This window comes from Merops nubicus, unplaced genomic scaffold (assembly GCF_000691845.1).
Source record: "Merops nubicus isolate BGI_N331 unplaced genomic scaffold, ASM69184v1 scaffold22649, whole genome shotgun sequence".
In the NCBI taxonomy this organism is placed as follows: Eukaryota; Metazoa; Chordata; class Aves; order Coraciiformes; family Meropidae; genus Merops; species Merops nubicus.
The window spans coordinates 13519-31023 of NW_008629270.1; the positions used below are offsets into that span (position 1 = coordinate 13519).

The following is a 17505-nucleotide window of genomic DNA, read 5'->3' on the forward strand; positions in this document are numbered from 1 at the left end:
ACCTCTGTCTCTCTCTGGGGGGGGGGGGGTAGCACACAGTTCTGTTCCATGTGGGCCCTGCCCTGAAGCGCTTTTTACACAGAACCAGAACACAAATATAAGGCAGCTCTTTTATAACACAAGATTTCCTGTATAGGCTTAGTAATAACTATCCCACTATATTAATTTTATAACCATTCTCCCAACCTAACACATGAGCTATATAATCAAAGTGAAACTGGGAGTTCTTGAATGGTAATTTCCCCATAGAAAAAGTTATGCTTTCAGTAGTCTCCACATACAGCCCCCTTAGATTTTATTCCAAGTTATTTCACAGAAAATTATTAGGAAAATATTTTGTCCTTTTAAATATAACTTTAAGAAGTTATAATGCTATCAGGAGGTACAATCAGCCAGCTTTTTCTCAACTAGTATCTACCATTCCATTAACAACTGCTTGGGAACCAACAAACAAAACAGACGTCTTACCAAAAAAAGAAGTTCTGTGGCTCAGATTTCTCACACTTACAACTTTTATTTGTTAAATAAACGTGAATGACAAAACATGCCTACTCAGACAGTATAATTACATCAAGAGCAACTACGAAGGCCCTATTAAAAATTTCGCTAAATTTAACCATTTACCTAATTATTGTTCAGATTGCGAAAATTGTTGTAAATTAATTTTACTTTTCTTGATGACATGCTGAACACTAATTGACACACCAGCAGAATTCTAGTCACTTTTGGTACTTAACACCACAGACAAAAAAAGAAAAATCAAAGTTAAACAAAAAGTCAGTTTCCCTTTTTAGATAAACCAATCTAGTTTTAAAAAGACAAGCTTCTGGTAATGGTAATTCTAAACCCAAAAGTTTCCTTACTTTTTCCCACTAGAATAGTTGCTCTAATAATAGAGATTGCCTCTATTAAACTTTGTTTAGCTTCTCATGTTAACAACATGCTAATGAAATGCCATCATGTTCTCATTAGCCTTCCATAAAATCCACGTTTGCTTTAGGCTTCACAAAGAACATTTCTAGAAAAAAAAATCTTGTGCATAATCAAGCACACATTGTTCTCAACTTTGTATTACCTGTGAATTATTCCCTTCCCATGCAAATACTCCAGGGCTGATACAATTTCAGCAGTATAAAACCTGGTACAGGTCTCATCGAATGAGCCAATTTTGCGTATATACTTTAGCAGCTCTCCATTTTTAGCATAGCTAAGCCCAAAATCTGAATGTAAGTATAGTTAAGGTCTATCACAAAATCATTCTGAAACAAAAATCCTCACACCTCGTTCCTAAGACAAGAATACTACTAAAAATACATGAATAATGGGGAAGAAATGGATGCTTGATTTGAAACTTCTCACAGTAGCAATCCAAAACAATTTCTTAACTATGTCAACAACCTAGGACATACATCCCAATTTCTTAGCATAGCAAGGACTACATAAAGGGTTAAATTTGTAGGGTTTTTTCCCAGACACACACCCGAATAATTCATTTAAACTGCATACATGATTGCCCCCCAAGAAAACTATTTACAGTTATAGCTAGAATTCAATCTAAGTCTAAACTTGTCCCATCATCTGGGAAGTGTCAAAGTCAGCTCAGTGCTCAACGGGCAAACCTTCACCCTACAGCAGTGAGCCCCTGCAGCTGCCTTAGTGCACCTGTGCATGTACAGGACTGACACATGGCCCGGGAACACGGTCAGCAGCCTCTGAAAATCCACCACTTACTGACCCCAGAAACAGACCCGTCTCTTCCTTTTACCCTTCAACAGACAATTTGAAGCAGGAAGTTTAGGATGCAGTTCACACGATTAACAATTTCCTCAGAAGAACAACAGAAAAACCCAACTGCAAACCAGTGAGCTTTTAAGATTAAATTGCACTTTGCAATTACTGCTAGAGAGAGAACTTGGGAAACAGGGACCCAAAACAGAAGAGTTTCAGCTTTCTATCATTCAGATTATTCTGTATGTACTTTTACATTAGAACAATTTCAACAGATCTAGCTGTTCAAATAAGAAATAGGAGGAAGTATAGCCAGTGATCCCTATGTTAAACACTGGTATTATGACATTTTACTGTATAAATCAGAAATAAAACTTTTCTAAATACACCCCTCTATTTTTCATTTTTTATTTAAAATGTCATTTAAATTCAGATTGTTGCAAGTCATCCTTCAGCATTTACCACATGGACAATATATGTTATTTTTATCCATCTCCCCTGTCCCACAAGTCATCTACTTTTCCTTTTGAGGGGTCACACTCATTTTATTTGCTTAATTTCTGTGAAAAGCACAACTGCAAAAATTGCATTGCAAACTAAGATATTTTAAATATGTTATTTTCACCATTCCTGTTAAACAAAGGAACCAAAAGAAACTTTTATGAAACTGTTACAGCAGATTTTAAAAAGCAAAGGATACATAGCTTTTCATCATCCTGAAAGGTGAAGTAGAGTTTCACGAAAAAAGGGTGATCCAGACGGGACATTACATCTCTCTCCCGTGTCACATATGGCACCTTGTTTTCTTTTATGATATGACGCTTTTCTAGAATTTTAACTGAAGGAAAAAGACAATGAAAATACAGGCTGTACAACCAAATGACGGCCATCTAAGTAATTTGTTTTGAGCTACTTTTGCTTAGATAAAATTATCATAAATCCACTAATTCTCTAACTACATTAAAATTGCAGTTTTTAGAAGTTCATGTTGAAGGACTCAATACTTACTGGCATATTCTCTAGAACTTGCCAATTCTCGAGCCAAGACAACCTGTTGCCAGAGGAGAGAAAATATATTGTAACTATTCACTGAAGACATATACCAACATTGATTCTGGTGCTTCAATGAGTATTCAGAATACTGACTGTCCAAAAAAAGCTATCACAACTTTAAACAGCAAAACATTAACTATGTGCTCATATTATGCTGGCTTCAGCAAGACTCCTACAGAAGTTCAGCTCAGCATAACAATGCTTATTTTGCTAAAAGACTGATACCCTTGGCTGGGTAACCACTGGGTTTGTCTGGTGGCTTGGATTTTGTTTGTTTTTCTCCTCCAGGAGATTTCTGAAGATTTTACTATAAATCGCGGTTAATTGCCTAGTCTTCTTAAAGGGAAAAAGATAAAAGCAAGTAGTACACTGAGGAATATTTATAAAAATTTGTCACAGTACTTTTTCTTACCACAAATGGCAAAGATTGGAAGACAATATTTATCTGAAAGATGGAAAATAAGAAGAAAGACAGAGCTTTCAACTATTTACAGTTGGTTAGGAAAAAGGTTTAAAGAAAGGGAATGAGATATTTCCAGTTACAGAAGCAAGGGATAAATTTCAGGCAAGCAGTTCTACATTTTTAAAGATAAATGCTTTTGAAGTAACACACATTAAAGCTCACCTTCAGGAAGCAACTTCTATAAAAGGCAACTTGTAAGACAATTGGAATAGTCCTCTTGCATGAATCTGAGCAATAACCTTGTAACACTAGACGGCTAAAGTATGAGTTTTCCTCATTTTTAAGTTTACATTCATTTCAACACCTTTCTAGTCTCAACATTGCTTTTTTTAAGTCACTGCACCAGGATTACTTCTAATTCACTTCTCAATATATTCTAACCCCTTGTCAAATCAGTTACAACAGAGTATTCCTAAATATTATTACATACATCTGATACTAAATGTTAAGAACTTCAGGAAAAGCTACTAAATAAAGCACTTTTTCAGGTGAACGAAGTGCACGCAGTTGCACTCCTTCAGTATTAGAAAATTGAAAACTTCTACTAGAAATGACCAGTATGTTACAAGCTGCATCTCTGCATATGGAATTTTTGAGACCCTTCTTGTGTATACAGGTTTAAAGCTGTGCAATCAAAGGGGAATGTTCTTAACTCTTCTATTTTTTGTTGTCAGGTTTCATCAATGAAGTCTACCATTACAGCTACCCAAAGCACGTCACTTTAGAAGTCAGTTGTTAAATACCCAGATATATAACGATCACTTTCCATGTTTTGAAATTCTACATTTTCACAAATAAATTCAGTGCCATCAGTAAAACAAAAATCCAATAGGCAATCTTGCCTATAGATACACACAGAATCCACAGTCAGAGGGCAGAAGTGATCAACTGACAGATGTGAAAATGTAAGTTGCCTGATAACTCTCAAACCTGAATTAATCTATATGGCTCCAAAGACTGACTCTCCTCCCGTCAGACATGATAGCAAATCTTACCATTAGATTTCAGATTTATTACCCACATGCCTACATAGAGCTCAGCTGGTCAGTATCAAAGCACACAGGACTGCGTATTCACCTCCTAGCCTGAGTACCTGGGTAACCTCAATATCAATAAGGAATGTGAATTCTATAGAAAGGAGTTAGACCTTACGTAGATAACTTTTAAAAGAGCATTCACAGAGCATGTGACTTGCAAATTCAGAGAACAGTAAGTTAAGAAATGTAGTTAAATGCCCCAGAATGGAGGAAGGTGAGGTAAGAAGAGAACTCTCAACACAGACTACAAAGGCAGAAATAATTGCTAACATAATTGGCAGACATCATGGCCAAGCCCAACTCTGAACTTGAAAAAGTACTTAAGACTGACAGAGATGAAGCTGCCTTTAAGAACTGGTTTTAGTCAGATACTCGTAAGTTCTTCAGAGCTCCTCTGCTTTTTAAGAGAAGTTAGAGTTAGTTCATAGGTAGAGACAAAACCAAAGTGGGGAGGGAAATATGTACCAGACATACAGGAGGTTGTAAGCAGGACAACATGCCTACCTAAACATGAGAATTATAATTCTGCCACCACATAGCTCATACTATTCTGAGCAGAGCTTGAAGCTGTAGATTTTCATTACTGTAAAAGAGCAAGAGCAACAAGTAGGCGGCCTTACATTTGTGTATCTGTTCATATCAAGCATGGGTCCAAGACCAGTTCCAGAAGAATGTTTTATTGCAGAATGTTCTGAAGAAAAAAATCTCAAGGGCAGATCATTCACCAGGTAGAATCTGTGATATCTTAATAGAATTCCAATAAAATTGAATATATTCATTATTACCCTGAGTAAATTATTTTAACTTTTTTTTTTTTAATCTGAAGCTGTCATTGGAGGCATGGTAATTTGCAGACCCCTGCTTTTTGAGATGAACACTTTTCAGTCAGAATATTGATGAAGATCTTGGGAAGTACCATCAGATCACCGAATCTACAACTACGTGTAATAAGAACAAAGCACATGCTCTTTAACAAGATGTTTTGGTAACAACACGAAGACACACATTCTACAGATCAAGAGCTCTGGTGCTAATACATCAGAAGCTTGTACTGCCATCCAGAGCATCCTCAACAGACTGGAGAAATATGCAGACAGGAATCTCACGCAGTGCCCTTTTTTTGGCCTGCAGACTGCTGGGGTAGAATAATCCCATGGACCAGTATATACTGGTGGTTTGGGGTGGAAAGCACCTTTGCAGAAGACTAAGGGGTCCTGGTGGACACCTATCTGAACATAAACCAGCAATGTTCCCATTCCTGGAGAGAAGGCGCATGGTACCTTGAGCTGCATTAGGAGGTATGTTGCCAGGCTGCTGAAGGAGGTGATCCTCTCCCTCTATTCAGCACTGCTAAGAACACACCTGGAGTACTTTATCCAGTTTTGGGCTCCTCACTAAAACAGACACATGGAGCTACTGGAGAGAGTCCAGAGAAGGACCACTAGGATTATTAATGGAATGTAGAACCTCTCAATTGAGGAAAAGCTGAGATAGATGGGATTACTCAACCTAGAGAAGAAAAGGCTCAGAGGCAATCTCACCAATGTATATAAATATCAAAAGGGAAAGTGTAAAGAAGATGGAGTTGGGCTCTTTTTAGCAGTGGGTCAAACACAAGATGTTCCATTTGAAAATCAGGAAATGCTTTTTTACTGTGAGGGTGACCAAGCACTGGCACAGGTTGCCCAGAGAGGCTGTGGAACCTCCAACCTTGGTTCCCTGGAGAGACTCAAATATCTTCCGTGCAGTCTGAGCTTTATAAAATACATCCCTAAAACTATTGATCAGTTTCTAAAGTCATAGCACTGCAGCAACAGACCAGAACTGCTAAGGTTGACAGAAGAAGCAACAGACAAAACTCTAAAGAACAAGGCTATGTAGGGATTAACACTGTCATGGTATTCAGTCTCTTCTGCTGCCATTCTAAATGCATTTGAGCTACCTAGACTTTAGATCCTCTACCAGTGAACAGGTAGCAGAATGAGGAACATAAGTTTATTCAGAACCTGAGCTAGGCCCCATGAATTTCTTTATTTATACAAGGAACATGATGCTGACCTTCAGAGACCACAAGCCAAAACTAAAAGTATCTCACTGAAGCAGAGTGTTCTGGTACACCCAAGAAGCAACAAGTCTGTTGCATTCATTAGGGAAACGTGCAAATTGCAAACTATGTACTTAAGTGCTAACTACTGAGGACTACTAAAGGCCTGCCTCCTGAACACTGCAATAGACTATATAAGAACCACCAGAAAAACCTAACATTAGGAGACCGAAAACCAAAAGGTATACACAACAAATTATGTGAAAAAGATACAGAAACATTACTTATTGTGTTACAATAGGGCAAATACAAAAGTATTAAATGAAAGTATTAATTGTTTCATAGCTTCTTTGAGATAACGCTTAAATAATTAATTCTTGTGCAATGGCATGGATGTGACAAGGAAGTTGGAAATATTCCATTTTAGGATACAGAATACAAAGATACCAACTATGGCTTGTGAAGTCCATGAGGGCCATGACACTAGAGGCTGAGAAAGAATATTGGAGAAATATCAGTTTGTACTTTCTTGTGCAAGCATCTGGCAATAGCACCTGCCACAGTCAGGACATCATGTAAAAGTTTCTACCATGACAAACTCCTAGCCCAGTTAAAATCCTTTATATAATAAAATTTTAACATAGCCCACTATGCTATCACACTTTTATTAGAAAGCAGTGTCTCCTAAAAAGCCAAGCATCAAGTCATTAGAATACAATGCAACCTCTGATGAGCTTAAAAGGTACTTAAAAAATCAGCACACATTTAGTACAACACTTAATTTTAGTAGTTAAACTTGAATCCACTGTCTCGCTCATTTACTAATCAAGCTGTTCTCTCCAGATCTAAATACTGGCAACATTACAACAAATTTTGAAGTTTATCAAAGATATTTGGCACTTCTTATAAAAGGTAAAGTTACCGTTGAAAAAGATCCTTCACCCAGGATTTTCCCAAATTTGAAGTCATCAGGTCGTTTCTTTCGAGGCTGTGGAGGCTGCTGTGCTGTATGCTGCTGCAAGGAGTTTGAACTAGATCTGGATTCAGCTGCAGTGCCCTCCATGTTAGACCCCTGTCTGCTGCCACAGGTGGAAATGACAGATGGAGTGCTGGAATCTGCTTGGTTCCTCACCATTGATGGGGATGAACAGGAGCATAATACCACACTAGGCTGGATTGGAACAGCATCATACTGAAAAGAGAAATGAAATCGTGATTCCTAGACCTTCAAATTAACGCGTAGGAGCATTATATATGAGCACTGCATGTATATGATTTCCTTATGAGCACCACATAAAGTCCTCTTTGAAAGGCTTATTGTTAAAACATCTTTAGGAGGGAACGTTAGTATTTATTTTGGAAATGACAGCTCTTAATTTGTTAAGCAACTCTGTTTAGGTCATGCTGCCCACAAACATAGAGCCGTAACTCAAAAGTCTGAACACTTTAATTGAAGAATGCCTTTTTCCAAACTAAAAAAAAATGCTCCTTAACAAGGTATCAATTTCACAGTGTTTTCTCCTACAAATAACATTACTTTTAAACTTTATTTCATGCTTAGAGATGGAGCCATCCATCCACTCTTAACAAGTAATAGTCTTCCTGAAACTAAAAGATCTATCTAGTTATGCAATGAACATCTGTATTCACAAGGAACGTGAGTTTAGAGACCCTAGTCACAATGAACTGCAAATGAACAAGTGAAGCATAAAAACCTCAGCAGAAACAAAGGATACATTCTTACATTTTTCCTTGGAATCTCAATTTCTCCAATAGTATTTCTCTTTAATACACTTTGAGGAAGGACAGAAAGAAAAGAGACAACATACAAACAAGCAGAACAGTTGGAGGCTTTAATAATCAGCAATATCTAATACCTTTTTTGAAGAATGACCTAGTCCAAGAAGTTTCAAAACAAGGGAGACTACACTATTTAAATTGTAAATACAGTCAGACAAAGACATGCCAATTAAAAAAAAAAAGAGAGAGATTCAGCCCAGAAGATAGAGTACAAGATGATAACACTCCACATAGTGATTCTTGTAGTATACAATGCAAATCATCATTTGGTACTCTTCTATCAATCCTTCCCAAGAAAGACCAAGGAAAATTGCCAAGTTGCTTTTCACCCCCATTGGTAATATAACTCCCTTAGTATGTCAGGTGTCTGCTTCAGATGTTTTACTTGAAAATGGCCAGAAAATGCAGAAAAACAGGAAAGTTCTGCTGAACTACTTCTAACAACAAAACCCAAAATGTTTGCAAACAGGGAATATTTAGGAAAATTAACACCAAATTGTCTAAACGTTATTTTTTAATCTTGATATTCTAACATACATCCAGCACAATGAAATCACAACTTAATGAAAATCTCCTAACCTGAAAACAGATGTATTACATAACCCTGACCTAGTCTGTAACATACCTCATGTCGCTGTTCAAATAAAAAATTGGTTTTGTCAGAAGTAATGCCTATCTCATTAATTTCAATTTTATCCAGAACAATTTTCTGCATTTCTATCAGAAACCACTTTAGAAGGGAGTTGGACTTGCATTCAACCATGTGAATAGGCTTAAAGCACCTAACTCAAATTAGCAATTACTCTCTTGGCTGTGCTCTACGTAGTGGGGAAAAGCAGCCTTTATTTACTGCTAGGTGTCTTTCAAAAATAAAATGCATTTCAGAAATATCTTTTACTTAGTTACTTAGTAGAATTACAGAACAAGACACACATCTTTCAAAGCAGGCAAACGCACACTTTCTAAATTGAGACAAAGCTAACAAGGTCAAGAAGAGTACAGCTAAAATGCTCCATTTTCTCCACACTCCATGACTGATATATAAATATCAATTCCCACGATACTGAAAATTAACTACTAACAATTGTTCTAAAAGTATCTTCCAAGAAGCATAAGGGAAGATTCCCTTTCCAATCTGAGTGCCATCTCTATTGCTCCACAGAATTTCTCCGAGAGCTATAACCACACTGATAGGGTGACAGACCAAGAACATGTAACATCTCCTTTCATTAGACTTTTGTCTGAGCTTTGTGCAACAGGGGAGACTGATAAGGAGTCTGCCTGTAATGACAGCTATTTGCTATATTACGTATAGCTTTTGTTTGGACAAAAGATGGATGAAGCTGGGCTAAGACCTGGATACAGATGAGAGAATTTTGTTTTTCCAAAAGTTCACTAACTTCTCCAGAGAGCAGTACCTGCCCCTACTCACAATCAATTATGCAGCATTCTTCCCTTAAAAGAAAATATATTGATGATATTGTTATGAAAACAGCACATATACATTGGAGTAGGTGTGCTGTAGGTCACAGTTCCTTTTATGCCTTCTATACAGATATTTCAGCTGACATCTTTCCCAGACTAGCTATTGTCCCTAACATTCTCATAGCCCAGCCAAAATGACCTTTCCCTCAGACGACTAGCAGCAGCCTATGTAGAGATACACAGTAACTAGAATTAAAAAAAGATTGTACTCTCTCCTATCTAGAGCACAGTGACACCGACACAAGCATGACTGCTCAACAACTGAAGTGACGCTGACATAGGAAATATCCCCTTAACTGAAATATAAGGCACGTTCACAGAGACGAAACGTTCAGATTTAGCCATGGACTGGCTCCACTCAGGCTATTCCAGAGAAACTGAGGGTTTACAGGTAAATAAAGCAGCAGCACTGTGGCAGATGCATTAGATCCCGCAGTTAGCAAGATCACCTAGGAAAACAAACAAACAAACAAACCAACCAACCAACCCACAAAAGCACCAGAGAGCACAGAGAAAGGGAGGGAGGTGAGGGCGGGGGTGCTGGATGCCATCTATTTCTCTGCATAGTTTCTGAAACTAAGTCACAATGAATATCAAATATAGAAAGGTCCTAAGGGAAGAAGAGGCAAGAGTAAAGCACTATACTTGGCTAGAAAGAGGTTATTTCTAGCCAAAGTATAACGTCAGTTCATCCCCTGACTTTCTCAAAGCAAAGTCAAGATTAAGGGCAGAGGAAGATGCAATAAAGTATCAGTTACCTAAGAAATGACAGAACTGTACAACTAGGTATGTTGCACCTGAACATTCCTAGAAAACATCACTTCTACACTTGTCTCTCCATACTCCACGTATCCTTGTGTAGTAATTTCTGTCCTGTATTATTTATCTTCTCAGTTTAATTTTGAAAGACTCAAAACCACGTCTGCAGACACTCTACATGTTTCTACACATATTCACATATGCCAGAGAGAACACAGGCTAGCTCACCAGGTCTAACCTCACACAGCCACTTTTTCAAAAAATCAGATTTAAACTTCTGCTTGATACAGATTTTCTTGGTCAGATATGAAATCAGTCACTGAAGAATTAAAAAACCTTCTAACCTGCATCTGCACTTCTTAGAAGCTTGAGGATGCTCTTCTTCCACTAATTACCAACATTTCTCAGCTGGCAAGACAGTGAAAGCAGAGATGCTCACATTATGACAACATACCTATTGCATGTCATGGATCATTGTGGACCACACTAGTAACCACCGATATGATCATTCTATCTATTCTTCTAAAAAGTAGTCTCTTACACTATCTACTTTCCCCATCCCTTAGTGGTGCTGTTTCTAATTTATTTTCATATAGAAATTGTTTCCTTCTTAGTGCAACATACTGTGAGTTTTAAAACCAAATGAGGAAGTAAATAACAAACCTGATGAAGGTGAGTGGAATTAGAAAGAACAAATGTACCAAAATCTTCACTAACTAATTTTCCTAAATCACTAGAAACAAGCTTCCTTTTATTTACATACCATGTGAAGTAACTCCTTAAACTTTTTCCCCCTTGCCTGCAAACAGCAGAAATAAACTTTAAAAGAAAACTTCCACCTATGCAAAAATCCCACTACACACCACCGCATTTTTCCTTTTACACCTTCCTCATTCTCCTTTGTATGAGAAACCAGTCTCAGGCAAAACTCCAAGCTATCTAAAGGACCTATACCTTTTGGAGTATTTTTTTTCAATTCAGCATTTTGACAATAGCACTACAACTTTTAATAGATTTTAATATATCTAAGCACACAGTATTCAAACAAATACCACACTGCTCTAAAGCAAGTACAATCACGAATGCATCTGTACTAGCTTTTTCCAAAAATCTGTAACACTGCTTTGCTGATACAGTCCTATCAACACTATCAAAAAGAATACTTGTGGAGTCTGGGCCTTCTGAAGCTTCCAGTATATTTTACTTCTATCCTAACTGACACAATACTGAACCCTGAAGATGGCTCAGAATATCTTTGCTACCCGTGAAACTACTAGCAAGATTTCATTTCTGTTACAAAGATAGTATGAATAGGGTCTTAACCTATCACCTGTCTGATAATGCTGAGTCTGACTGATGATCGTATTAACTGAATCTTTTGCTGCAGTAAGGGCTAACATAGGGCAAATTTTGCTGCATTAATACATAGGGCTAACACTTACCTATAAGACCAATTTTTTTAGAAGCAGACCTTGCTAATAGAAAGTATTATTTACACAAAGCAACATGAGATCCACACTTCAACTGGTACATTTGTTTTGACTATAAACAATGCTGATGAGATGGTAGAAGCCAGAACATTGTCACAACACTCTTATGAAATGTTTTTTATGGTGAACTGCATTACAGCTCGACCAAACGAAATAATGCAGATAAATATCCATAAAACATTTGACTTGGCGTTACATAACCTCTGAAATATGGAATACTGTTGAGGAAAATGAATATAGGGCATATTCTAAGTTAATCCGGTTAAATTCTTAAACAACTTACACATTCCCAAACAAGGAGCTCTCCCAGTTAACATCTGGATTGGCCCCGATTGTGGCAAACAGAACCATTTTTTTTTTTCTTTTGCCTTCTGATCCTGCAATACTGACCGGAGGACCTTTCCCCCCTCCCCTTGCAGGGCTGGGACACAATTACTCTGGACTGACAACCTTTGGCACCAGTTTGCGACAACCCTCAAACCAAAAAGGCTGAAAGAAAAAGAGTAATTGCATAAATCTGAAGACTGACTCTGTGTGTCTGTGTAACAAACAAAACCACAAACAAACGCCACAAACAACTACACATTTGGAAAAAAAAAAAGTGTAGCTCTTACTTAGAGCAATCTACAGCTTTTGGTACATAAGACAGTGAGCTCTTACTTTGGTCTTTATTAAAACACTACTACAAATTAAAATATTGACCATGAACTTAGGCATAGCGGTGGGAAACAAGTGAACAAAGAACTTAAGCCAGTCCAGAACTAGAAAGCATCAACTAGGAGAAACAAGGTCTTGCTGCTACTAGGACTGCACAAACGTTAAGGAGAATACCAAATCAAACCAGTTTCAGGAGAAAATCAACACACTGCACTCCTGCAAAAACATCTAATCAACTGACGAGAGTAAGGTCCTGGAATCTCTTTATTAATAATTCTGACCGTTTTAGCCTTGTGGTATCAGAAAATACAGAACTTTCAAAATTAGCATCACCTGAAATTCAGAACAAGTCTTATGGGATACAGGAATTACTGAATGGTGTATGTCATAAGTGTTAGACTAAATTATGATAAAAAGTTCACATACGATCATGAAGACAAACAATACAAACACATATGCCCTACATCTGCAAAGTCTGCTTAAGAAATGAGAGGATTCAGATAGCAACACAGTAGCACTTTAGGATATCCATGAATTAATCTTTTCACTTGCAAATAGAATTTGAGAGGTTTTCAAAGCAGATACTACAGGATAAGACACCCCCTGCTGTCCTAGTATCCAATCACAGCCTTTGCATGTCTGCCAAACATAGCCCTTTGATACATAAACAGGAAGATCATCCAAAAAAAAAATCTATGAATCTAAGATTCAACATCCAAATTAATACACTTGTCTTCAAGGACAAATATGAAGTCTATCTGTTCATCTGCGCAATTAAGAAGAATAAAGGCCTTTATTTCACATGGACAGAAGGTAATCGCTTTCACTGGACGGGTGTTTTGTAGTTTCAGAGATAAATCTGACCTGCTACTATTTATCAATAGTGAGAGTCTCCTAAGGACAGTTTAACTTAGACTTGGCCTCAGAGATTTTGTAAATTATTTTTATTATTCTGACATTGTTTTTTACTGCTGGTTAATTTTTATTGCTTCATAATGTGGGTTTTCTAAGGATTTATCTGCAAAATGTAAAGGGAAAAGCTGAACAGCTATGTAGTCACATTTAATAGTCTTTTTGTGACACACTGGTGTTTTAGAGGGTTGACAAAGATGCAACAACTTCATCTGACACACATCTTGTACCTGAAAAAGAGCACAGGAATTAGAGGATACTATGCACAGCTTTCCCACTGGCCTCCTCCCCCTTCATATTCCACAATGAGAAAGTTTACTTTCTCCAGGTTCTCCAATGCCTATGTGTGACAGCCTTTGCTTCAAAGGCTCGAGTGTAACACATCCTGTAAGTTCCACCATATTCCAAATGAAAAAAAAGCAAGTCATCAGGTCAGATACTAAGATGAACATACAGTCCTCAAACTATTCCTCATAGTACCTAATAGAGCGCAGGCAAAAGCTGGGCAGTTCAGCTACAAGAAACATCAGATACAAAAACACTGATTCACAGAACAACAAAATCCAAGCAAAAGCCTCACCTTCAAGCATAGAAAGCACAGTACAGGTGATACATCCCATGATTTGTCAATCTTATCCAGGAGTGGTTTGCAGGAAGCATAATCATCATCATGTGATGCCTATCAATATCCAACACCAGCTTTCCTTTAGTAAAGTCTGTGCACTGTTTCAGCAGTGACTGCCACGAATGAAGGCAACCCACAACAGTCATAGATGGTGTGTTCTCACAAACTGCAGTGAACATCAGTTCTCATACTCCTATGCTCATGTCTGTTTATGCTCTGGACTTCTGTCTAAAAATGGACCGTGAGACTTTCTGCAAAGTGACCAACAACATCATCTCTCCATTAACCAAGTGTACATGTGCATATATAGCAAGAAACAATATACTGAATAATTTCTGAAAATCCATGGCATGCCAATTTCCACTTATATATGTTCAGAAGTTTGTGAGATAACTTAAAGAACTTGGTAACACATCTATTTCCCAACATTATCTTTAAGGAATTCAAACATTTGCCCAAAGAAAAAGAGAGAATCCATTCATATGCCTTAAAGAGAGTCACTAGCTGGTTCTCAGACTATCTCGTCATTATAACAAAAATCAAGCATGTGACAGACAGAGCAAAACTCGGATCAAACCAAGCCTCAGCAGTACTTCTGCATGCACTACACAACTAGTAAACCATTCACCCACTTAACACATTAACTTTGACACTCAAATACATGCAGCCACATTAAAAAAAAAAAAAAAAAAAAAAATCCACACACCACCACACCATAGTAATTGGGGGGTATTTAAAAACATGTACCCTGCTCACACTTTCAGCCTGATAGAAGAGGATGCATCCCCCCTAATCAGGAGGGAATACCATTAGACTGGAAAAGTAAGGAAAACAGAAGTATGCTTTCAGATTTTGAAACCTAAGAAAAAACTTACAAGTGCTTTGAAGAACCATACTTGACATTCATTCATTGAAAGGAAAGAATAAGTTAAAAAAAAAAAAAATATTGTAACTGAATACTACACTGGCAAAGACCTAGACTTCTCTGGGAGGAAAACATTAAGTCATACTTTAACAACTGATCTGTGCAGCACGGTGCAAAATAGGGCATTAAAAAAGTTAATAAAAAAAATGTGATCAAAAGGGGTGATATTAAAGCATTCTTTAAAAAATCTTCTGCGTTTAAGCACTATACAAAGCAATTAATTAAACAACCTGGTTAATCTTCACGATATCACATGAAGTGAAGTTTGTATTGAAATAACAGACCTTGTTGAACCTTTCTTAAGGCAGACAATTCAAATGCCTAACACAACTACAACAAATAAAATTAACAGACATTTCTAAGAACAAATACTCCTCTCCAAAAACCAAACAAGCCACTTATTAAAAACTGTACTAGGTCACAAAGATGCCCAAGATATTTTTCCAGGACCACAGAATGGGGTTTTTTTTGTACAGAGAAGTTTTAAAGATCATATTAACTCATTATCTTCAAACTAATCAAAGTAAACAAACCCTACTCCAAGTATTAATTACTTCTAGATATTAAAAAAGTCTTAACATCAAGCACTGATCCTTGTAGTGCAGCAATTTGCATTTATATTGTGTAGAGCTGCATCAGCACCCTTTCAAATCTCATCATCAAATGGCATGCGAAGATTACTGCAGAGAATGTAAGACCCAGCTAATAATTCAAGGTGTCAGTCACCTCCTCGTCTTGAAGGAACTCAGCATTACAGTCAGCAAAACAATCTGAAGCAAAACAATTTGTCAAAATCTATGTGGTGATCAAGGTCCATAAATGATTACAAATTTAACAGAACAGATTCAAATCTCATATTCCAACTAAAAGAGCTATTTTAACACAACTTTGTTTAGCAAAAGAATCTGAAGTCATATATCTATCAGGAGTGAATTTTTTTGATCTCAGAAGTTAATCACATGAAAAATCTGTTGCTTAATAGACCACTGTTACAAATAAACCATGCAAATTTAAAAAATTTTCAGCTGTATGAGGAGGATTTTGTTTAAACAGACTATCATGCTGACTGATTGGCTCTGACCCACCAAAACAACTACACCCACCTCCACACACAGTGTCAAGCCTCTTACATGCTGGAAGCTAAGCATTCATTGAAGCACTGCATAAAACTGTCCCAGTGTGTCCCAAAAAACAATCTTTTAACAAAGTATCCTGATAGAAAGTACCATCATTTAAAAGACGACTTCTCTAAAAATAATATGCTGGTAATACAAGCATACAATCCTTACACTTGACAAACAGAGGGGGAAAACGTGAAGCAGTCACTTATTCCAAGACAGTACTCTACATAAACTGATTGGGACCTTTGCAACAGTAGGAAACAGAAGTATAAAAAGAATTCAAGTTGATGTAGTCTACTTAATATGTTAACAGCCCTAATAAGTTTTAAAGAAAAACTACTGTAACCTGAAGGTAATGTTGCAAATACTTGTAATAAACCATAATAAAACAAAGTTATTGCTTCAGAGGAAACATATAGAAAGCACTGGCTAAGCCTGACAATGCCATGCTCTAATAACCTACGAGAATCTGATTAGTAAACTTGGGTCTTTTGCAGGGAATTTATATTACTGTAAGGCAGAAGTAGGTTGTGCGTAGAATCTAAAAATCTAGGCACTAGAATCTAGACTCGTGTCTAGTTAGCAGTTGTTATTTTGGAAGATACACATCCTATCTACAAAACATAATCAAGAAGATTAACTTTGAAGATGTTTCAAAAGTAATTGATTTTTCTTCTCAAGCTTTTTGGATGTTCATCCTCACAAATTTCATGGTATATAAAGTAGTTTTTTAAAGTTTGAGGCAACACACTGTAGTGTTCACATAAAACAATTTCAGAATGAATAATAAATAATCTGTTTCTCACCAAAAACAAAGCTCAGCTCTGACGCTACCTCCTTCATAACTGAACACCTACCACCAGCTACTTTCTGCAGTAAATCTCTAACACTGTTTATCCAGAAGTGAATAATGAAGAGAGCAGATTCCTTTTATATCAGCAACAATGCAACCAACAGGCTCAATGATTTGAAATTGCAGAGAACACTTCTACATTGTTACAATTGCTGTGACTCTTCATTTAGAGAACATAGGTATTTTATCCACAAGACTGACTTTTTTTCCTACAGAAATCAATTTCTCACATACAGAGCAATGTTGACCAAAACATTTCAGTTAATGCAAATGCCTTTTTCTAAATTTTACAATCTTACACATATGGCAGCCTTTCCTGCCACTTGCTTCCAAGATTCTAATTCCAAATTCAGGTAGGGATTAAAGCTAATGAAACGACTTGTAAGAACCTGCATTATCAGCCAGCTACCCCCTAACCTCTTCTACTGCTGAGCAAAGCACTTAAGTTCCAAGCACGTTCAGGGGCAGGGACTATTTAAGGCTTCCTTCCACCACCTTCCCCCCCCATACCCCCCAAGCCTTAAAACAGATCAGAAACAGGAAACCACAAAAA

The 17505-nt window shown here is 37.1% G+C and overlaps 1 protein-coding gene across 1 annotated transcript in view; it reads right to left on the bottom strand.

Annotated features, from left to right (window-relative positions):
* The window catches only part of PDPK1 (3-phosphoinositide dependent protein kinase 1), a 23402-nt gene extending 8821 nt beyond the window's left edge, over positions 1–14581 (bottom strand). Inside the window, 5 exon segments of the mRNA XM_008946948.1 lie at positions 1076–1220; positions 2429–2566; positions 2737–2779; positions 7248–7517; positions 14555–14581. Of these exon segments, the coding sequence (XP_008945196.1) occupies positions 1076–1220; positions 2429–2566; positions 2737–2779; positions 7248–7517; positions 14555–14581 (623 nt within the window).
* Positions 14582–17505: the final 2924 nt, after the last annotated feature.